At 40.1% G+C, this 22867-nt stretch overlaps 1 protein-coding gene across 1 annotated transcript in view; it reads left to right on the top strand.

Moving 5' to 3' along the window:
* The window catches only part of RHPN2 (rhophilin Rho GTPase binding protein 2), a 30234-nt gene extending 7425 nt beyond the window's left edge, over nucleotides 1–22809 (top strand). Inside the window, exons 2-15 of the mRNA XM_032700770.1 lie at nucleotides 2264–2379; nucleotides 6168–6296; nucleotides 9319–9394; nucleotides 10124–10201; nucleotides 10876–11000; nucleotides 11884–12050; nucleotides 14337–14524; nucleotides 15779–15935; nucleotides 16403–16522; nucleotides 16619–16813; nucleotides 17963–18039; nucleotides 18724–18870; nucleotides 19704–19859; nucleotides 21098–22809. Of these exons, the coding sequence (XP_032556661.1) occupies nucleotides 2264–2379; nucleotides 6168–6296; nucleotides 9319–9394; nucleotides 10124–10201; nucleotides 10876–11000; nucleotides 11884–12050; nucleotides 14337–14524; nucleotides 15779–15935; nucleotides 16403–16522; nucleotides 16619–16813; nucleotides 17963–18039; nucleotides 18724–18870; nucleotides 19704–19859; nucleotides 21098–21349 (1983 nt within the window). The 3' untranslated portion in view covers nucleotides 21350–22809. The remainder of the gene's footprint in view (nucleotides 1–2263; nucleotides 2380–6167; nucleotides 6297–9318; nucleotides 9395–10123; nucleotides 10202–10875; nucleotides 11001–11883; nucleotides 12051–14336; nucleotides 14525–15778; nucleotides 15936–16402; nucleotides 16523–16618; nucleotides 16814–17962; nucleotides 18040–18723; nucleotides 18871–19703; nucleotides 19860–21097) is intronic.
* The last annotated feature ends 58 nt before the right edge of the window (nucleotides 22810–22867 follow it).

Raw genomic sequence — 22867 nt, 5'->3', positions numbered from 1 at the left:
CAGAAGCAGAGCTGTAAAAAAGTGTTTGAATGATGTTATCAAGCATGTTTGGCACACAGGAAGGGCAGGGAGTTGTAAAAGGAAGCTGCAGCTTTACAGAAAAAATGAGAAAAAGGGCAAGGCAAGGATGTGTTTAAGAAGGATCCTTGGACTGAATGGTCAAGAAAGAAGTGGAAGAAAATAACTGTGCAGGAATATGGAGATGACGGGCCTGAGATGAGAACTGAGTGTTTAAAATGAATCCTAAGAGCAAGAGGAAATAATTGGTGAGGTTCAAATGAAAAATGGCATGGATGGAATGGAAGGAAATAAGGATTTGAATACCAGTAGCAGAAAAGATTACACAACACAAAATGAAGAAAAAGCAAAGTAGGAAAAATGGCTGCATCCCAGAAAAAGGAACAGACTGAGAGCAGAAAGCAACTTGTGTCTATAAGACCATGTGTACACTAAAGTGTGCCCTGCTTATGTCTCTGTGTATAAAGGTATGTAAAGGAGCACAAAGTATTTGGTAAAGGGCTGCTTTTAATCTGAGATGAAGGAGTTTGCTCCCTCTGTGTGTCCCCACCAGTAAGAAGTTCATCTGCCCTGTGTTGTGCTCGCTGTGAGTGGGTTCTCAACAAAGAGAGGATCCACTGCACTCCCAAGTGTGGGCTTTGCTGCACGTGGTACCTCAATGCAGAAACAATTCTGCAATATCAGTTATTTAATGTGATGTGGTTTTCTCAGGTTGTCTGTCAAATGGTGCTTTTGAAGATGTTTGCACAAGCTTCCTGTCATTTTACCTATTTACTACTGACTTTTCAAACTAGTGATTTAAAGTTAACAATACTGGGCTGTGTGCTTTCTCAGTCCAATTACTGTAATCTGGTTTGATCAGCTCATTTCTCTATTGTCAGGTCAGTTTGCTTTCACTTGACAACCCAAATGACTGAACTTCAAGGAGATGATCAGAATTTCTTGTCCTATTTAAATGCTTGCTTTTGCTGTGCTCATATGTCAACGCTTGGCCACTCATAGTTAGAGCTCATTGAGAGACTTTTAAATGCTCTTATAGCAGAATTAAGTTTTTCTAGTCAAAAATAAGAGGGAGATGTTCAAAATAGTGCATAATTAAGTGGCTGGAGTAGTTGAGACAAGACTTGTGTTGAGAGATTTGAGCCTCCTTCTTGCGTAAGACACAATCAATAGGACTGATAAGCTTTGTAATGACATCGGGTGAGGCCACTCTAAAGGACATTCGTTATTTAAGGGTAAGGCTTTAAAGCTGAGTGGTTATAAAACCAATAAAAAGCAAATAATTGCTTCAGAATTAATAGTTAAGGCTGCAGGGATGTGCTGGCTGTCTCTTTTTTAAGAGCGGTGGCGGGGGGGGGCAAAGAATAAAAGTGTGGAAGGGAAACTTCTCACCTATTTAAAAAGGTGTTCAATTTGTGTTTCCCTTGGAAAAAAAGGGCAGCCATGCAGTCCTATTCATCTGTAACAGTTTTAGCTTATCAGTGCTCACCAGAATACAATGGTTCAGTCCTGCTCAAACACAGGTTTCAGTAGTTTGAGTCTTGTTCTTGTGTGAGGTGTGCACATATACCAGAGCATTCTTGGGAATTCTGGATTTCACGCTTCTTAAGGGTTTAATTTCATGAATGTCTGAAGGTAAAATTGTCATCTCACCCTGTCAAGCTCTATTTTCATAAGTTTGAGATGGAAGGAGGGATGGGAGTTGTACCGAAGGTCTGAGCACCAGAAGGAAAGGACAGAGATCCTTTGAAAGGTTCTTAAAACTGTGAGCAGTGGTGCCACCAAAGCCTGATTTTGACAGAGTTGTGTTTCAAGGCTGCATATATCCCAGGAGGGAACTCGGATCTTTAGCAAGGGTTAAGCAGAAGTTTTGATGGGAGTTCCTACCTTGCCAGGAACTGCTTTTTTATGAGCACCTGTAGGAGCTTAATAATATTCTGTCAAATTGGGTTGTATTTGCAAGATTCCTTGAAAATGTTTTTAGGGGAGAACAGACTGTCTCACACCTGTACTTAAGCTTTAAAACAAATATTTTCTGTCTGGATTTAAACGTTAAATACTGTGGTCATGCTGTCTCTTTTACTTCTAATGAGCAAGTTTAAGATAAGAAACACTGTCATTGATGTAATTGTAGTTAATTTATATTCAAACAGAGCCCATGCCACTAACGTTCCTTTAAATTCACTGTTACTCCCTCTGAAGTGTCTTCCAACAACAACAAAAAAACTTGTTTTCTTAATTCCAGGGATGCAATCCTCTTGCCGAGACTGGACGAAGCAAACTGCAAAATCAGAGAGCTGTCCTGAATCAGCAGATCTTAAGAGCAGTCAGAATGAGAGCTGGTGCTGAAAATCTGTTAAGGTAAATGGCATGGCTTCCTAATTATCTTCGGAGAAACGCTTTTTTAAAAAAAAATTCTTTTAATTTTGTAAAAGTCTCTTAGCAGTTTATTTTTCCCGGTCTGCCTGACACTCTGCATCAATCGCTGCTGGATTCTTTGTGAATCGCCCTGAAGTTTTTTCAGGCTGAAGCTCTACGGGGTCTTTACCTGCTCTCAAGTTCCCTTTCAGCGCTGCTTTGTTGTAGTAAACAGCTCGATGTTACACTATCTTAGGTGGCTCTCTTTGTTCAGCTTTATTGCTGGTGATGATGGCCAGTGAACCTCGCTGAATGTTGTCATGGCCGGGCTTTGCAAATGAAGATTTGGGAAGGGCTCTACCCACATTTCTTACAAGCACGCTGGTGGCTGAAAAGGCCAATATGAGATAGACAAGTCTGGTTGCAAAAGGCACAGCAGAAAGACTCCTTAGGTGGTAAATTCTGCAAGACACGATTCTTTCTGCATTGTCTTTTCTCCCCAAGGGTGATCCTGCTGTGTTCTCAAAGGCATCAGCAGCGTTATAGATGGGGTGTCTCCAAGCCTCCCCATTGGAGGCCAGAGTAGACCAGTTCTGGTGATCAATATGGCCAAGGCTGAGATGTTGTTTCAGGGAGTCCTTGAATCTTCTCTTTGGGGCTCCTCTCTTGCAGCAACCAGTGGCAAGTTCACTGTAAAGCAGGATCTTAGGGAGGGGGTGGTTGGTCCTTCATCCTGGAAATGTGCCCTGCCCAGCACAGCTGTGTTCTCAGCAACGTGGCCTCAATGCTTGTGGCTGCTGCTTGTTCCAGAACAGACACACAGTCTGTTCTATTAGTCACATAATGTGACCAGTGGATGTTTAGGATTGTACAGAGGCAGCGCTGATGGAAGCGTTCCAGGAGACGCAGGTGGTGGATGTTGGACTGAGTCCTTTTACCCCTCAAATCAAAGCAAAGTGCCCCTGTGTGGTTGCTTTCTCCAAGATCCTTTAGCTCTGTGCCCCACAGTGGAAAGGACCATCAGTTGCCTCCTTTATTCCACGTAGTGATGACACAGGAGTAGCAGGGTAGCACAAATGTACTTTGGGGTTACAATTTTCCTGAAGTTGGAGGTAACTGGAAGAGATTCTGCTTTTCATCTATTGTATTTTGTCCACAAATTTTTTTTTTTAAGGACATGGTTCCTTGTTTTGGTGTTCCCACAGGAATAGCCTTGTGTTGGCCCTGTCTTAAGGCTGTTGCATCCCTTAATTGATTGCTTAGCAAACAGTGCTGTAGCTTTCCAACAGCCAATCCATCCCCCTGGTGCACAGAAGAACTGGAAATTTTCTCAATTCTCATCTGCAATAGTCTCCTGTAGAGTCTGTTTCTCTACAAGTGGAGCAACAATGGTTCTTCAAGAACCAAATCTAGAAAGTATACTTAAAGAAGTGAAAATGCTTGGATAAATTCAGTAATTGATAGGTTGCCCTTTGCTTGTCACCTCCCTTTATCTCCACTCTTGCACAAGAGGGGACAGGTCGAAAGCTTAGGTAGTTTTAGCCTCTGACTGACTTAACTTTGTTTTGTTTTTCTGGTAGTTGATTCAGGAGTAAGACTTAGAGTCTTTTGCTACCTTTTGTTTGTTTAGCAAAATTATTATTTGAAACTGAGCACTGTTCACTCAGCTCATGGAGAGGAGTGTTTTGTAAGGGCTGAGGAGATGAGCAGTGTCTAAAGTGACACTGGGAACATTCAACTTAAAGCTGTCCTAAAGTTCAGCTTCTGATGCCAGTATTAACTGCTGAAATACTGAAGTTGCTGTTTACAAGAGTGGGAACTAAGCCTACTTAAGGAAAGAGGATCAGATTTATTCCTTAAGTTTTTAGAAATCTAAAGTGAATTTACATCTGTTGGACTATTAAAACTTGCTAGTTCTTTGAAAGAAGGAATTTTAAAAAAATTTTAAAAATAGATAGTTCACATGGCTAGATGTATTTTCTTTAGTCTCCTAAGGAAAAACATCAACAAGCTTTAGGTTTTCAGACTTGATTTGAATTTCATCAGGTTCTAAAAGGAAAAAACACTTGCTGTCCACAAGGAGCCTTCTGCAGTAGGACTTGGGAAAAAGCTGGAAATGCAGTTTTCTTTACTTTTGGCTGAAAGTAAATGCTAGGCTTGAGGCAAACGATCCATGTAGTGCAAAGGCTTTTGTTTTTAGAATTTCTGAATGTCTCCCACTCCTTTCCATTGTCTTTTGTTCTGGAAAATCTCAGTTAAAATTTAAGTCAGAGTTCTGTGGATCTCAACGATATCACGTTGCCCCTGTAGCTGCCTTTTGCTGGTTGTCATTACAAAGAATGTCTACAGTGCAAAAAACCCCATAAAAAGGTAATCAAAGGAACTCTAAATTGACATAGATGCTACAGCAAGAGAGCCAACAGAGAAGGTGACCTGGAGGGAGCATTGGGGTTTCTGAAAAAGGTATTTTACCACCCTGTGGAGGGTGGTAAACCAGACTAAACACAGAGCCTTAATATGACATGATTAAAATGCTTGTAGCATCAAGGCTTGCCCAGTTATTTATTGTTTTATTTATTATATATTATGTATTATGAGTTTATTTATATTTATTATTTATTAGTGCTGCCTTTACTGAGGAAGATCCATTCCACCCTAGGTTTGTGTCAAGTTTGTCTTAATATGGTAATAAATGTTAACATTGCTTAATTTAAGCAATCCAAGTTATTCAATAAAGTACAACATAGAAAATTCACAGATAACTAATTTATAATAAGAAATGCAAACTTAGAATTTTGACCTTGGAATAACTAGTTCTTCACCAAGGTGTCCATAAAACTGGGGGACACCTTGGTGTTCCAAGTACAGCCTAGATTTATGACATAGTTGTTCCTAAATATTTATGAAGGTGAATTTTGTCTTAAAATAAAGATAAATGCAAAATGCTGCAAATTTAAAATAAATTTGTTATTGTCTAGGATTTGGACTCAAAAGGTATAATATCTGTATCTGTGGGTACAGATCAAGACCTTTTATCTTAAACTCATATCTGTGGTTATGGATACAGATGGTTTAAGTCTCTTGGAAAGAGCAATGTTCTCATAAATTCTCTATATGGAGAATCAGGTTAGAAATTGTGATATGAATACACAGAAAAACTCAGGGGAGCTAGATACTACCATCCACCGTGCCAGCAGTTCAAAATGTTGGGATTTAAAAACAGAAATGGCAAAGGAAACAAGAAACAAAAAATCACTTACATGCAACAAAATCAAATTATAGAGAAAGTTGTCTTGTATTAAAAAGAAATATCTTTCTACCAGTAGATCTTTCTGTAGTAACTGTTCTTTTATTCTTAAGATCAGAAGTCTCAACAGATCTTGATTCAATTTATAAAGTGGGGAAGTATCTTTTGAAAAAATGTCTCCTGACCTCCACTCTCCTGTCTTCTTTTAGGAAAAAAAAAAATCACATAATCTGAAAATAGGATAGTGATTCTGTTTAATGCTTTAGGTTTGTCGATTAATGTATCTGAAAAGAAGCCTGACCCTTAATCAAACCCCAAAAAATTAGCATTTAGCAAACCTTCTGTGGCATGTACAGTTATCTGGAAACTATCCCAGGCACTCTCTTGACAGAAGATAAAATCTGAAATATGAGGTCTTGTATCATCTCGAAAAGGGGATAAAAAAAAAATCTTAAAAATGTTGAGAATGCTGACAAGGGGTCAGCTGAGCTTGTGGGGAAACCTTTTCCCCAGCACTAAAAAAATGATGTGTCTCTTTCTGCAGAGCAACCACCAACAACAAGGTCCGAGAGCAGGTACTGCTGGAACTGAGCTTTGTCAACTCAGACCTGCAGATCTTAAAGGAGGAACTGGAAGGACTTAATATCTCAGTTGAAGTTTATCAAAATGCAGAGTAAGTATAAAGCCAAGTTACTCAATTATTGACAGAGCTTCTGTTTACCCTTGGAAACAAAATTGTTCCTAGGGGAGTGTGAATGTTGGACAATAACCACGTGACAGAACAGGGAGCTCATAGGAAGAGAACATATCTGATGGGAGATTTGTTGACTAAGGGTTAGTCTGCATATTTGCCTTTCACTTGGGCAAGGAATGTTCCACCAATCCTTAGATATGGAGCTCCTTTGAAGAGGGGACAACTGAAAGCTCTTGGGGCTGTACTTGGAAACATGGCACTGAGCAGAATTCCCAGTGCTGGAAGGGCTCACTGGCTCAGTGCAGAGTAAGCAAACTTGGTGATATAATAATATCTCTTCCCCAGTGTGGGGCATACAACAGCCCTCTCTTCAGAACAGAAGTACAACACTGGTTTGTTGTTCAGAGCAGACCAGGTAATGTTTAATGTGTGCCCTTCGCTGACAAATTCACAAATTTGGTAGTTAAAAGCAGAGAAATTTTAAGTAGATGAAACTGGGTTTTTCCAAGGTTCCACTGAATTTTTAAAATGGCAATGGATTCCTCAAAGATAAGACTTCCAAGTATTCATTGCCTGCATGCTGCAGGTCTGGGTCCCTCTTGGCACTGTCCTCAGTTAGGTGTTAACTTCCAGGTGGATTACAAGGAATTCTTAATGTAGAGGGGCTAATAAAGCACATTTCCAGTGGGGCAGCTTTCATCAGCTTGATGAAAAATATCTATGTTTAGTTTTTCTCAGAAAGAAACCTGTGCTAAAGTTCCTGCCTTCCACCTCCATGGCAAACTTTGACAACTATTTGATGCAAAAATGTTATGTTTCGTTTTTTTAATTTGTTTTTGTTTGTTTATTTGTTTGCTTTTTTGTGTGTGTTTTTTGGGGTCTTTGTGTGTGTGTTTTGGGGGTCTTTGTGTGTGTATTTTGGGGGTCTTTGTGTGTGTGGTTTTTGGGGTCTTTGTGTGTTTTTGGGGGTCTTTGTGTGTGTGGTTTTTGGGGTCTCTGTGTGTGTGTTTTTGGGGGTCTCTGTGTGTGTGTTTTTGGGGGTCCCTGTGTGTGTGTTTTTGGGGGTCCCTGTGTGTGTGTTTTTGGGGGTCCCTGTGTGTGTGTTTTTGGGGGTCCCTGTGTGTGTGTTTTTGGGGTCTCTGTGTGTGTGTTTTGGGGGGTCTCTGTGTGTCTGTTTTGGGGGGTCTCTGTGTGTCTGTTTTGGGGGGTCTCTGTGTGTCTGTTTTGGGGGGTCTCTGTGTGTCTGTTTTGGGGGGTCTCTGTGCGTCTTTTTTTGGGTTTTTGTGTGTGTGGTTGTGGGTTTTTTGTTATGTTTTTTTTTTTTATTTGTTTTTCTTTCTGTTCAAGATTGTACTGGTGTTCATAGATGCCTCTGAGCACAGAGAGCACTATGAAAGTTATGGCTGTGGAAATGAGAGCAGGACTCCACAAGTACTATTTCTTCTTCGAGCTAAGGAATATTAAAACCACTTGGATTCTCAGTGCAGGGTGAGCAGTAGGTCAGACCCCAAGGCAGGCAGAATCCTTGAGGCTGGACAGCAATATGCTTATTATTCTCTGCTAATCCTGCTTCCCCAGTCTGTTTTGAAGGTATTTTACCTCTGTGATGTTGTTCAATCTAAGCTCTAAATGCTTTTTATGTTTCAAAAGCTAAAGTAATTCATTTATCTGTAGCTGTTCTGCAGCCTCTAAGAGCAAACAGTTATTAATAGCTGTTCTCTGAGTGTTGTGGCTCCAGTGGTTAAGGTGAGGGCACACCCGTGGGTTATGGACTGCCCTGCAGGGTTGGCATTCCCGCTGCCTGCACACACCTCAGCTGCAGTGGGAAGTGTGACACTATTTCTCTGGAAATCCAGGATCACCTCCCTAACTGCTCAGTGCTCCCATGACGTTGGCTCTGTGGGTGTGACACCTCAGATACGTTAAAAATAAACATTCAGTTCCTTGGAATGACAAATGCTGGTGTCTACAGGGACAGGGGGTGACGTAGAGTTCACAAAATCAGGATATTAGGATTTCTTTTGCACGTGTCTCACTTCCTTTTTGGGGAGAAAGCTTTGATATAATCTGTAGCAAAAGTGTTGAGCTTTCTTCTAAAAGCCTCAGCAGAAACCAGCTCGTTTGCACTTCCTGCAGTGGTGTTTTGGCTCTGCATCCTGCAAGTCTTTTTCAAGTTAGCAGGGCCCCTTTCTGGATCGTGAAAGACTCTTCCTCTGCTGGGGAAGCTCCATTCCTAATCCCACCTTCCCAAGATGGAATTTTCACCAGTTAGAAAGCTGGCTTTGCTGATAAGACCATAAATAACTGCGGGATTTTGTAGTTGGTAGTGGAGCAATGATTGGACGGTCAAACAGTTGCCTTCAGAAAACATGAAAATATTTAATAAACCTTAGAATTTCTTGATAGTGATCTGTTTAAACCTACTCAAAAACCGATGTATCTGGAAGTGGTTCTGATCTTTACGTTATTTCCTTTTGATATTCTACAGGTTAACACTTAGCATTGTCTAGGAACTAAGGAGTTCTTGGATTTCTTATTCCTAGACCTTTTCCTGTAAAAATTGGTGTATTTTGGCCCTGTTTCCCCCTGCATTAGGCACACACATCACTTCTACATATGAAACCTTTGGCAGCATGGAAAATACTGATTAGAACTCCTGATAATTGCCATAGCTCTGACTGGGGCAGATCTGGCAGCTGTGGAGCTAAATTGCAGTAAGGAGACTTTGAGAGTCACCTTTTCTTTCCTTGAAGGAAAAATAAGCTTAAATAGGAAAAAAAAAAAAGCACAGGCAAATAGCTTTCTTCACTCTCTTCTTGAGAAGTCATAGGCCATTAAGCAGATTTTCTTGGGCAGGAAGGAATATAAATGTTAAACCAAATGTTTCCCCGAAAACACATCAGTGTACAAACTTCCTGTCATCAAATAAACAAAAGTAATTAAAACAGGCAAACAGAAAACAAATATTTCTGAATATTTTTGCTTTTTTTTGTTTCCACAGGGAGACTTTCAGTATTCCCTTGGTACCTCTTGGCCTGAAGGAAACCAAGGAAGTAGACTTTACACTCCCCCTCAAGGTAAATTTCGCATACACATCTCAGAATGAATAGCTAACAGAAATAACTTCCATTTCAGATTTGTTTTAAAGAAGCAGAAGTAATGTTTGTTTTGCCCTAAACCCAAGATCACAGTGTGTTTAAAAATTCATTACCAAGTATTTGGGTCACTGCTCCTTTTTAACTAGGACAGGGAGGCAGAAAATATTGTCAGAAATTCAACTTTGGAGACAGCAGAGTTAAACCAAAGTGAAGAAAAATTCCTCCTATGGTTTTTGGTTTTAATTAAGAGTGTTGATTACTGATTTAAGTGTAAAGGGAAGTAGTACTGAAAGTTTTACTGGACATAATGCAGTGATTAACCACCTTGGAATTGCCCTAATAGAGCTGACAAGAATTTGACAGTCTGTTTCTGTTAACAAGTTTTTATGGTCACTTGATTCCCTTGTCATTTTAGGTAACAGCTTTTTGTTTGCCCCTTTCAAAACCACTAAGTGTTGTTGTTTTAAAGCCTACTGGAGTTGGTGTAACAGGTGTTTGGTTCCTTTACATTGGAGTGAAGTTTCTTATCTCAGATATCAAATCAAATTATTAGTTCTATTGTCTGTTTGTAGTCTCATTGCTGTATGTTATTTACTATTAACTGGAAGGGAGTAGACACTGTTCACAACTGAATCAATTTTGTACTGATTGCAACTGCAGAAAAAATAAGTTTATTTTAGATATTCCAATTTTTTACCTTTTTTTTAGGACTTTATTCTGGAACATTATAGTGAAGACAGTTCTGAGTATGAGGATGAAATAGCAGATCTCATGGATCTGAGACAGGTAAGTTCAAGTATGGCATACTAGGAGGTCTTTTAGTCTACAGTTGCAAATAATAACATTTGTATGGAAACAGAATATGCCACTTTTACTTAGAGCTTATCATATTCTTGCTGACTTCATTTCTGAGACATGGAACACAGATCTCCATTGCCAAGAGGTTTAAAATCTGAGTTAAGAAAAAGTGAAGGAAAAGATGAAGCCATGCAAAGTGATAAAGCTTTGCAAATCTTGGAAACCCGAGATTTGTCTTAGCTACTTTTTTTTTGTTTGTTTGTTTTAATTCAAACTATTTTAAATTTAGCAGGAAGAGTGCTGAAGTGAATGAATCTGGCAAAATATTGTAGTAGAATGGCAGGTATTTCTAACTATTGTTTGTTTCCTGTATTACACTAAAAACATAGGTGTTCTCTGTAGCTTTCATAAAACACCTGCAATCTTTATGTAATTAACTCTGAGACTTTACAAACAGATCCTGTTTGCTTCCTTAGAGGTTCTGTGCAGCTGAAAAACTCTTATTTGGAATGCATCCATATGACCTTAGGCTTGCTGTTCTCGGATTCCACACATTTCTCTGCTATGCAGAAGTCCACAGGAAGCAGGGCTTTCTCCCTGGTGTGTCACTTCATCCTGTAAGTCCCCAGAATACACCTAATTTTCCTCTGCTGTGTTCCCAGGCCTGCCGCACTCCCAGCCGAGACGAGGCTGGCATTGAGATGTTGATAAGCTATTTCCTGCAACTTGGTTACGTAGAAAACAGATTTTTCCCACCCACCAGGCACATGGGAGTTTTATTTACATGGTAAGTGTGTAGTTCACGTTTCTCTTTAGTACTTTTTTTTTTTTCCTTGCCCAGAACAGTGCTAATCATTAACTGTCTCGTGCTGAATTTGAAGCCTGTCAGTGTGTGTCACCCCCTGACTCCCTGCAGTGTGTGCTGTTGGGTTTTTTTAGAGTTAAGTGTAAACCTGAGTACAAAACACCCCTTTCATGCTTAGAGTGAAACCATTGGCTAGGTTATGATTTGGGCTACAGGTTAGCTCAAGGGCAAAAGAGGGAAAATAATCATTTTGGACAGCTACAGATGTTTCCTAAACTCCAAACCTCCTAACACAAAACGGATGAGGAATGGGTTAGACCTTAATTCCCCTCCTTCACTTTGTTAAGAAGACCATTTGGGCCACAGGAGAGAAAGGAGTGACTTAATTTATTATAGGGGAATATTTACTACACCTGTAAGCAAAATTCGACTCTGAATTCAGAGATTTATGATGAAAAAAATGAAACTTTAACCAGCAGCAGTGGAGAATCTGACCATGCCTATAGTTGATCTCTGGTGACATCTGAGTAGGAGAACACAGCAGCACACGTGGGTACTTCCTGCTCTCGGCCTCTGTGATGTTTTATAGGCTCTTCTGGGTGAGATAAAACAACCTTTTGGAGGCACTGCTGTGAGACCTGCTGAAGACTGAGGCTCAAACACAGCTGCTCTCTGCCTTGCAGCGTGTGGGTTGTCCTGCAGTACATGGTGGTGTTTCTATTCATCTCCATTTTCACTGGAGCAGAGCAGTTCTTAAGAATTCCACTTGGAATCCCACTCTGCTCGCTCAGAAAAACAGAATGAGATTACCTGTTGTTTCAATGGACTCTGCAAATCTTAACACTTCTCATATTTGTTTCCCAAGGTATGACTCCTTCACGGGTGTCCCAGTGTGTCAGCAAAATCTGTTGCTTGAGAAGGCAAGTATTTTATTCAACATTGGAGCTCTCTACACCCAGATTGGAACAAGATGCAACCGTCAGACCCAGGCTGGACTTGAAAATGCTGTTGATGCCTTTCAGAAAGCTGCAGGTACACATTTTAAAATACTGGGAAGGTCTTTATGCCAATGTTCCTGATCTCATTCTGATGTCCTACAGATGGCTGCATTTCCTACTGACTTTGTTACACAAAAAAGGAGGAATAAAGAAATTCAAGAAGCCAAGTGAAGAGCTCAGATCAAGCTTTAATTCTTGATCTGTAATCTTCAGCTGTAGTCTGAAGATGTAGATAAAGCCAGTGAATCCTGTGGTTAGTGATTAATGAGCTGCAGTTCAAAGGTCCATTAACTGCATTAACTGCTCCATTGTGCATTCCCTGTTTCACCAGTGTGACTGCTTTTACCTCAGTGAGAGCACATTGCTGTCAAATCTGTACAAGAGGCAATTTAAAGTTCTGATAAAAAGCCTTAAAACCTAGTTTTCCAGATGGAGGTCTTAAAAATTCATCTTGCTGTACTCTCTGGTAAAAGTTGGAATTCACTGAAAGTCAACTACCTATTTTCCAGAGATTCCAAAGGAATCTCTGGAAGAGATTCCAGAGACAGGTTCAAAATAACCAGTCTCTGTCCCAAGCAAGGAAAAATAGAAATTCTAATAAAGGGAAAACTTGAACTAACATGTTATAAAAGCTTTTGTTTTGTTGGGGGTTTTTAAATAGGTTTTCTAATTTGTTTTTGAAGTGTCATCTGTGCTACACATAATGCTGGAAGACATGTCCTGTGTAATTAGTGTGTACTGTAAGATTAATTTCTGCGCTAACAATCTGTGGCTGTTGGTTTCCGCTGTATGGGTGGAAGCAGCTGCAAACCACAAATTGAATTGTCCTGAACCCCCTCTTTTGAGTACACAGCTATCAAAAAAACCCCAAACTTATACCATTTCTTCGTGCATTTTTAAATAATTCTTTTTCAACTTCTGTATTTCATCTAAAAGACGTTACAACAGTTGGGAAATTTCTCCCATTTTATTGCTGCACCTTCCATTTTGCAAATAACAATTAAAAAAAAAAATCACCGCTTTTCACTTCAACGTGTTTGCAGAACAGAATGAATTCCAAACTGGAAAGGTGTTGTTTGCTCCCACAGAACCTTTGCAGGGCCCCAGAGCAACGTGCTCAGGAGGCATTTCATTGTACCTGTGCATGGCTCCGTGACACCTCATTATGTTGGCAGAGACATGATACAGAGCTTGTATGAACTGTTTCTCAGTGCTGAACTGAGGTACTGCACAGAGTTTGTCATCAGCAAAGCTCTCTGTCTGAGCAGAAATATGTTAAGAACAAAAAACCCCACATATTTCCCACCCTGTGCTTTCAGTTCCTTGCAGCAGGGCGCTCCATCAGTACTTGGGAGGCACCTGGCAAGTTTGGCCTTAGTTTTTTCAGTGCAAAAAGGTAAAGATGGCCATAATTCAAATTTCTGCGAGGGCATATTAAAAATTAAGGTATATGGAACATTAAAAAACACAGAAACTGTTAGTAGGAAAATACAGCACAACGTGGCCAGAACTGAGTGTAGGGGCAAGAAGGAAGGTTACAGAAGCTGAGACACTTAAAAGGCAGAGGTCTTACTGTTACACTTTTGCAGGATTATCAGCAATTAGCAAGCTGGTAGAACTCACTAAACCAGTTGGATGACAGGCACACTGAAGGTTATGCTTCCATCTGTGGACCTGTTACTCAATATTTGCACTGCACTTAGTGTTTGTTTTTAATTTGATAACTAATAGAAATTACATTTTGGTGGAAACAAATGTCTAAAGAAGAATCTTATTTTTACCCCATTAAATATGAATACAGAAAAGTTCTAGTTTACTTAGAGGCGTGGAATGGAGCTTTCCCTGGGGCACACAATGCACTGAGTAGTGTCTGAAAGGGAGATTTATAATTAAGTTGATAGGTTTGTGTGTTCTCCTTCCATGCTGCTGTCACCTGTTTCTAGCTATGCAGATTTCTTTCTGTGCCCTGTATAAGCCCTCCCTCCTGCTCCCATATACAAGTCACATCCAGTTCAGCACAGTTTTATGGTCCATCCCAAGAACTGTTCCAAACAAAGCTGGAGGCAGTGCCCTCGAAACTTGCAGTCTCTGTCACTCCTCTGAACTGCAGTTTTGAGAACTGTGCCTGGGGATGATTGATGGAAACACAAAGCCAAACCTGTAGGTCAGTTTAGTTCCATGTACACCAAGAACCCCTTCAGATTGCTGCAGTGCAATACTAGAAGATATGCTTTTAATCCTAATTATTGTGGTACATGATAATTAAGTTCCCTTGTTTCTCTCTTTGTCATGCTAACAAAAGCATTTTTTGTGGTTTCAGGAGTCCTAAGCTACTTAAAGGAGACTTTTACTCACACCCCAAGTTATGACATGAGCCCAGCTATGCTGAATGTGCTGGTGAAGATGATGCTTGCCCAAGCTCAGGAGTGTGTTTTTGAGCAGATTGGTCTCTCTGGAATACGCAATGAGTTTTTCACACTCGTAAAAATGACACAGGAAGTTGCCAAGGTGAAATATGGGACTTTAAATCTAGTCTTAAAAATAACTGTTTACAGGGCTGTGTTAATAGCTCCAGCTTCTAGTAGCACTAACGAAATTTATTAAACATTCAGCATTTATTAAAAATAACAAGGGAAAGCTCCCAAGCTCCAGTGAGAATCACAACCTTACAGAATATTAAAACGTGAATAGCTGCAATTTAAACATGGTTTTAGAACTGTTTTTTAATTAATAATACACGGATCTGAACAGAAACATGCTGAGACACTCGGGCAGTAAATTTGCTGAAGGTTTTTTTACAAGCTATTTATGTTGCTCTTGCAAACAGTACAGATTTTGTCCACAGGACTACACACAAAAGGCCAGGGTTGTTTGTGTGGTTCCCTGTTAAGTATTGAACACAACCTGTCTTGTTTCCCAGCAAACCTAAAAAACTCAGGTCTGAAAGAATAACTAAATTGTAACTGAGGGAAGGACCATGGTGAACAGAGCCAGACTGGTACCTGCAGAACTGTTCTGGGACTTGCCAGAAAATGAGGCAGGCCCAGAAGGTGTAGTGCTCCTACTTGGAAGTACATCCCAAAAATTGGGTCTGCAACTAAGACATTCACCTGCTTTCTGAGTCATTTCAGAGTAGCAGATCAGCTGGTTCCATACTGGATAAACAGGTAAAGCCTTTCCTACCAAGCCTGCAAAGCTGCCCTGACTTACCTGTAGGATTGATCAGCTGCTGGGAAAGACCTTTTGATTCTGTCAACTGGAGAAGTTTGATCCGTTAAACCAGAATTCACTGCTTGGAAAACTTTGATTTCCTCTATGTGAAGTACAGTGTCCCAGTTTTAACTAGACCACACAAACTTAAGGCTAGGTGGGACTCCACAGTTTCAAAGTGAAGCACAAACTTACTGTACAAGTAATATGCTTCACGCCTTTTCTCAGCTGAATTAACTCAATCAGATATATTTACAAATTAAAACCTCTTTATTATATGATGTTTTTATTTAACTCTGAACCCATAAAGGCTTACTGACTCAGTCCATCTGTTTGGGTACAACACAGATTTACCTTTCTCATAAGGGAAAAATCAGAGATGGAATTTCAGATTTTTTCCAAACTTACTTCCAATCCTTTCTAACCGTATTTTTTTCCCTCTTCGATGTGATTACATGTGAAGTTATCTTAAGACTAAATATGATATCCCTTACTTGAGCACCTAATAGCTAATGTTAAATTCTCATCCTGCAATTCTGTGCTTTATTTCAGGTGGGAGAGGTTTACATGCTGGTTAACACTGCAATGAATCAGGAACCAGTGAAAGAGAATATTCCCTATTCCTGGTCTAAGCTGGCACAGATAAAGTCAGACCACTACAAAGCTCTGGCACATTATTTCACTGCCACCATTCTGTGTGACCATGAATGTAAGAATCATAGTTCCTCTCTGTGTTCACATAAATAACAGTAATAAACACACCAACAGCTATAATTTGGTCTGTGAATAGGACAGCAACTTTGGCACTTCAGTATATATTAAATCATGTTCATATGTTAAATTTTCCTACTCAACCATGAGGCCATGCTCTGTTGTGTTTTACAGAACAATTTGAAAATTCAATAAACCAACTTTAGCAGAAACAAAAGAAAAATTATATGCTACTAAGTAGTTCCATTTTTATCCACATATTCTGGCATATAAGTGTTATTTGCCTGTTGATGCAAGAATGATCAAGATGATGAAACTGATAAAGTTCCTAAAAACTTGAAATTCCTATCAATATGTTTATAAAAAAAAATGTGAGAAAGTAGTGATAACTCCACAACAATGCAGCTGAAGGAAGCGGGGAGCAGGAGGTGTGTAATGGTTGCTGTTCCGTGTCCCCTGTTGCAGTGCAGCCTGGTGATGACGAGGACCAGCAGGAGAAGGCCTTGTCCCAGCTCTATGACCACATGCCCGAAGGACTCATGGCTCTGGCTGTTCTAAAGGACAAAGTTAGGAGAAAACAATTAGGTAACTGCCACTTTCACACAGTTGCTGGCTATCATTTGAAAATTCCTTTGTGTTTCTTGCCTGTGGGTGACAGCCCGTGGTTTGTGGTGTTGGCAGGGAAGGCACATCTGCGCCAGGCCATCGTTTACCACGAGGAAGCTCTGAGGGTCTGTGGGCTGTGCAAAAAGCTGCGGAACATTGACGTCCTCCAGGAGGTGCTGACAGCTGCACACAAGCGGTCACTGCTCAAATATGCTCAGCAGGAGACAGAAGATGACTTTCTGAGTCTAATCCAGGCTCCAGATATCCTTCGTAAGTGGGCACAGCCAGGGATGAAGGAAGAGGTTCTTTCCAGAGAGGGTAATCAGGCCTTGGAAGGGGCTGCCCAGGGAAGGGGTGGATTCTCTGTCCCTGGAGGTGTTTAAGATGAGACTGGATGTGGCATGGGCTGGGAACCACAGCGGAGTTGGATCAAGGGTTGGACTTGATGATCTCTGAGGTCACTTCCAACCCAGCTGATTCTATGATTCTATGATATCTAACCATACATAAACATGCTGTCATATCCTGCAGCCAAAAGATTCTGCACATCTTCTCAGAGTTCCTGGAACAGCTTGGCCGTTGTGTTTATCCCACTCTGTTTGGAGTAGCACCTGAACAGCCATAAAATAGGACTTAGCACTTCAGGGGGAGTAGCTGGAAGTTAACATGAGTAAACTCTGTGCAAGATGAGCTTTAAAGCGTTACAACTTAATAGAAATGCTTCCTTAGGAATATATAGTATGCATCCATGCATACCATAAATAATGTACAAGTATATGCTGTACATTTGTAGAGTTCAGATTCTTCACGTGTTTCCTCAATCACAGAGAAATATATTTTGTTACAGCTGTTTCACAGTGTCTGTCTCAGCCAACACCGTTTTCTGGGGTAGATAATAGTTGGTGGTTAGTTGGAATTCAGCTTTTTATGGTGGCTATCTTGAGAACTAGAAAAAATGGGGAAACTTTGAAAGATAAAATCACACAGGGGAAAACTAGTAGCTGTTTCTTGAGGCACAACTCTTGTACTAGTTCGGGTTGTTAACTCAATTTGACTGCTCTTAGTTTTTTTCTACCTTAGTCCAGCTCGGACAACTTTTTCCTCTTTGGAAGCAGGAGGAAAGTATGAGTGCTGGCTTTAAATACTTCTCAAAGAAAAATAAATTAAAGAGGGGAATAGCATAGTTTTGTGTGGATGGATTTTTTTAAGTTTCCTGTGTTGCTACTGTGAGATCCGAAGCTATTTTTAAGGCCATTCAGATATTTGTCTTACAAATTGTCCACCAAAATGAGGTTTTTCTACAGCCTGGCAAGAATTTAGGAGAAATTTCTATCTAGCTTGGAATGCAAGAAAAATAAATTTTAATGTCTTTTAACTAATAGCTGAGAGAAAGTTAATTTTGTTTTCTTTTTGTTTTAGCTAAAACAGAGCATAAAATAGAAACAATCGCTCCTCAGTTTTCCAAGGTGAAAGTTAAAGACTTCTTTCACAAGCTGGTATGTGACATGCTAATGCTGACCAACCTTTGTCATTTTGATAGCAAGTATAAATTCACTCTACTGTGAGAAAAGGGACACAAGTATTTTAGCCTGAAAAAAATGATCCTGTAGGAACTGGTTTTTGACTGAACTTATTGGAGAGATCATTCCTAGCTTTAGAGGTAGAAGTCAACTTGCGACTAGCAAAGAATAAAAGTGGCATTTGTATGTGGCTTGCACAGCATTCAGCCTTGATAACCTTCAGAAAAGTCCCATGAAGTCTTAATAGATAATTGCACACAGCTTAAGGGTGGAGAGAAGCTGGTGGTGCTTGGAGATGGGCTGCAGGGTGTGTGACCTGGGTGTGACACAGCCAGGCTTTCAGGGGGCTTTGTGTGTCAGTGAGCAAAAGGAATTGGGAGTCATGGTTGGGACCAGTAATACAGGATCTCAGAGCCTGCTGCAGCCAAAAGATTCTGCACACCTCAGAGATCCTGGAACAGCTTGGCCGTTGTGTTTATCCCACTCTGTTTGGAGTAGCACCTGAACAGCCATAAAGCAGGACTGAGCACTTCAGGGGGAGTAGCTGGAAGTTAACACGAGTAAACTCTGTGCAAGATGAGCTTTAAAGCGTTATAACTTAATAGAAATGCTTCCTTAGGACTGGCAGTGAACGTGCTGTGCCTGCTGTGTTCCCTGCAGGGCCCCCTGACAGTGTTCTCAGCCAAGCAGAGGTGGACGGCCCCACGCACCATTTGCATCCCCCAGGGAGCAGGAGAGCTCGGATTCCATCTCAAAGGGGGTTCACCAGTACAGATTTATTGTCTGGATCCAGTTTGTCCTGCAGCAGTAAGTACCCTGGGGCAATATTAACAGTTTCTGTGCAGACTCTGCCATAGCCATACGCCTTAAATGTAACTTTAGCTTGTTCATACTGGTGTGTGGAGTATTTATTGAGTTCTATACACTAGAATAGTCAATTCATGTCATCTCAACACATTTTCTGTGCTATATACACTGTAGATTAAGTTTGGGTATCCCTGACATCACATGAAACTAGAGTTGATTTCTTCCTCTGTTTACTCTTAGTAGTTAAAAAGTCACAAATAATAAAAGCCATTGTTACTCCCTGTTTAATTCAGGAAGTTAAAGGGATAAATGCTTTAAAAATAGCAACAAGAATAAGGATCAGGATCAGGAAGGGAAGGCAAGGTAGCATATGCCCAAAGAAAGAGAAGAAAGAACATTTTATTGGCTTGTAACCTGTTGTTCTTTCAGGGGAAAATCCAAAGGGATAAAGCAGCATGGAGTGATGAGCACAGTTTAGCTCTAGAAAAGGCAGAAGCAACCACAGAAGGACAAATGAAAATAATGAAGAAGCAAACAGGGCAGAAAATATCTCATGGGCAGCGACAGGGTAGCAACAACCAGGGTTCATTTCCTTAAGGAGAAAAGCAAAAAGGATGTAAAAAGAGCCAACATTTGAGTATACCAGAATCACATTTATCGATGCTAACTCAATAGGTAGTTTGTGTACTTGGAAAAGTTGCACATGTCTGGCTAGACAACGGGTTTGTAGCATCTAAGAGGGCAATGCCTTTAGGGCAGGTACTGTATGATGACAAAAACGTTTTATGCATCTCAAAATTCAAGACAATAACCTGTGCACAATGTTTTGACAGTCGATGGGCCTGAAAGAAGGTGACTACATTGTTTCAGTCGGTGGCGTGGATTGCAAGTGGCTCGGAGTGAATGAGGTGCTGGAAAAACTGAGGAGTGTGGGAGAGCAGGCCCTGGAGATTAAGGTTATCAGTTGCCAGGATACAGCAGCATCTTTGGTATGTCATGTTTTGCAGACTGGAGATGTGAGGTTTTTTTACTTGCCTGCCTTCAGTCCCTGATTAACGTTTACTTTCATGTAGTCAGATATCCCACTCTGCTAGGAAATATTTAAAGCCTTCAGGCAAGTGTTCAGTTTTAAACAATCTGTTTAAATCATTGTGCCTTGGCAAGGCAAAGTAGTCTGTGTGCATAAGAATGGTTGGGTGGTGGGGTTTTTTGTAGTGAAGCTACTCAAGATTAATTGCATTACAAATTTCAAGGCATAGTTCAGTTCCTCCAACTTGTCCTGGAGGATGAAAGTATTACCTTGTTCAGCACTGGAAAAACCACAAGGAAACAATTATGGATGAAATAGAACATCCAAGACCACATGTTTATTTTCTATGCACTGTTAACATAAAGGATCTGTGAGTTGTGTATTAGATCATGGACTAATGTAGGTATTTTTTATTTTGGAGGACTTTAACTGTCTAGTCAGTTACTAAACTGCTGTAGAAGCTTTAGGCTGAGGGAAGGTCATCACAAGATTTAAAAATGTTAAGCTCTAAATAACTTAGTTGATGTGTGAAAGAACCTGTAGTTCAGCTAAATCCACTACTTCATGCTCCTGACATTCCCTGGCAAACCCAGGCACTGAAGTAGTGTTGCCTTAGAAGCCCCCAAGGTGCCCTTACTGCTGTTAGGTTTTCTTACTTTAAGAAGTTGATTTTCCTTACTGAAAATAAGGAATTACACACCTGCCATTCCAAGCTGCAAACTGGAAACAAAAGGCTGGGATATAATCAGATTACTCCAGGGCACAGCTAAGATAAGGTACAGAAGGCTGTGCCTTTCAGGTGTCCCAAAAGAATGTCCTACAGCAGCTCTTGTTGTCCTAGTTGGGATCACCATGGAACCTGTCCAGAGACAGCAAAACATTCCCCTTCAGATTTGTGCAAGAACTACATACTTCAGCTTGGTAGAGAGGCCAGGGATATATAATATATAGTTACCCTAGAAGCACTAAATGCTTAACGACCCATGGAAAGATTCCCAAGTTCCTTTCTGCTGTGCAGAGGATACCCTTGGGTGTCCGTGTGCCAAACCCCGGGGCACAGCACTGCCAAGGGCTCAGCAATGTCATTAGCCCAGAAAGCTGCCCTGCAAAGCTGCCTGCACAGTAACCTTTTGTTACTGGCAAATTCTGACCCAGTTTGGGGGACCGGTTCTTACAATGCTTCTCTTTTTCCTACAGCATAGCAAGAGTGCAACTTACTCTGTGGGAATGCAGAAGACCTACTCTTTAATCTGCTTAGCCATGGACGAGGATAAAATCGATCAGACCAAGAAAGCCCCGCTGAAACTCCCTTTTCTAAGTTGGGGAACTAAAAACAGACAGAAAGCTGCAAGCACCCTCTGCCTGCCTTCAGCTGTGGCTGGAAGTTCTCAGACTAAGAAGAAGCTTTTACCCTTCACACTTCTGAACACGGAAAGTTCGTTGTACTGAATCTTCCGGAAGGATCTGTTAACGTGACGCTTCTGTTTAAAATGTATATAAAAATCAATTTTATCTTTATAAAAATCAATTTTATCTTTATAAAAATCAATTTTATCTTTATATATGTGTGTATAAACTCAGACAAATACCGTTGGACTTCATTTGCCTGTGCATTGAGACACTGATGAAGGTCAGAGCCTGGCAAAGACTGTAAAACTGAAGTATTTGAAGGTCAGAATGAAGTGGTTTGGGAGGTATGCAATAACAAGATGTAGAGGATAGAATTGCTTACATGAGGACTGGATTCCTTTGGAATTTCAAAATACAGTTTATCATGACTAATTTTTTATGACTAGGCTAGATGGGAGTTATTTATTACAGACTTGATGCTGCATGCAAAACAATAGGGGACACTTTAAAGGATGATTTGCTCTTAAAGTTTAGAGTCAATAATAGGTCGCTTCACACTACTTTAATCTTAAACCACAAATGAGAGAGAATAATGTTATTCAGAGAAACTAACCTTGTGCCAAGGGGTGGTGTCACAGCATTGTGGTTTTTATGCAGACACTTGGTACTAGGTGTGTTCTGCTGAATAGGTAATTTAATTCTGGAAGAGAATTAGAAGGTTTAAAATTTAAAATATCTTCTGAACTCCACAAGGCCTGTACACTGCTCTTTTTCTAGGTTACATTTTAAATGCCTGCTGATGCAATTGTTAAAAACAGGCTTGATTCCAAATGACATTATTTAACCTACTTACCTTGAGACTTGTGTCTTATTAGTCTTGATAAAATGAATTAGCTGTGAAACAAATCTCAAAATGGACATATTATAGTATATTAATCAAGAGTATATAAATTGCAGTGATGAGGAAAAGAGTGCTTGTGCAAGTGGCAGAATATTTATTTACTATCATGTCAAATCCTTCTGCCCTTGGAAAAATTCATGAGCAGCTATACATCTATAGTAAGGAGGGAGACAAAGACAACTGGTGAGCATTTCTTTGAGATTCTTCTATTTTCTAAATTAACTGAAAATTGCTAACACTGTAGTGTTAGTTACCATTGCCATCTACAGAGTAGATATATGCTGTTTGATACTCAAAACTTAAATAAGGAGACTTTGCATCTTGGTGTAAACTTGAAAGCTGTCATTTATTTTTAGTTTCTTATGTAGTAGGTGTAAATATCTCGATGACATTTATTTAAGAATAAAAATCAGATGCTGTCACTTAGTAGTAGCTTTTTGATTCTGCTATGGCTTGAATGATACAGCATAATTTACAGGTTTTTGCTATTTACTGTTGCTGTGCCTCGTGTGTTTCTGTGATGTTGCTTACAAATATCTAAGAAACTCTCTTAAAAGTTTATATTGGACAGTACAAGAACTTAAGAGTTTAAAACTGGCTTCCTTATAAAGAGTATAAATATATTTCTAGAGTTTCCCTATAAAGGTTACATAAAAAACTTAATACTCTTTCCCATGTATTTGTAGTTGGGCTGCTTTTACACACCCAAGCACCAG

Source organism: Chiroxiphia lanceolata, chromosome 13 (genome assembly GCF_009829145.1).
Source record: "Chiroxiphia lanceolata isolate bChiLan1 chromosome 13, bChiLan1.pri, whole genome shotgun sequence".
Lineage (NCBI taxonomy): Eukaryota > Metazoa > Chordata > Aves > Passeriformes > Pipridae > Chiroxiphia > Chiroxiphia lanceolata.
The sequence above is the reverse complement of the archived record's forward strand: the minus strand, read 5'-3'. Positions and strand labels throughout refer to the sequence as shown.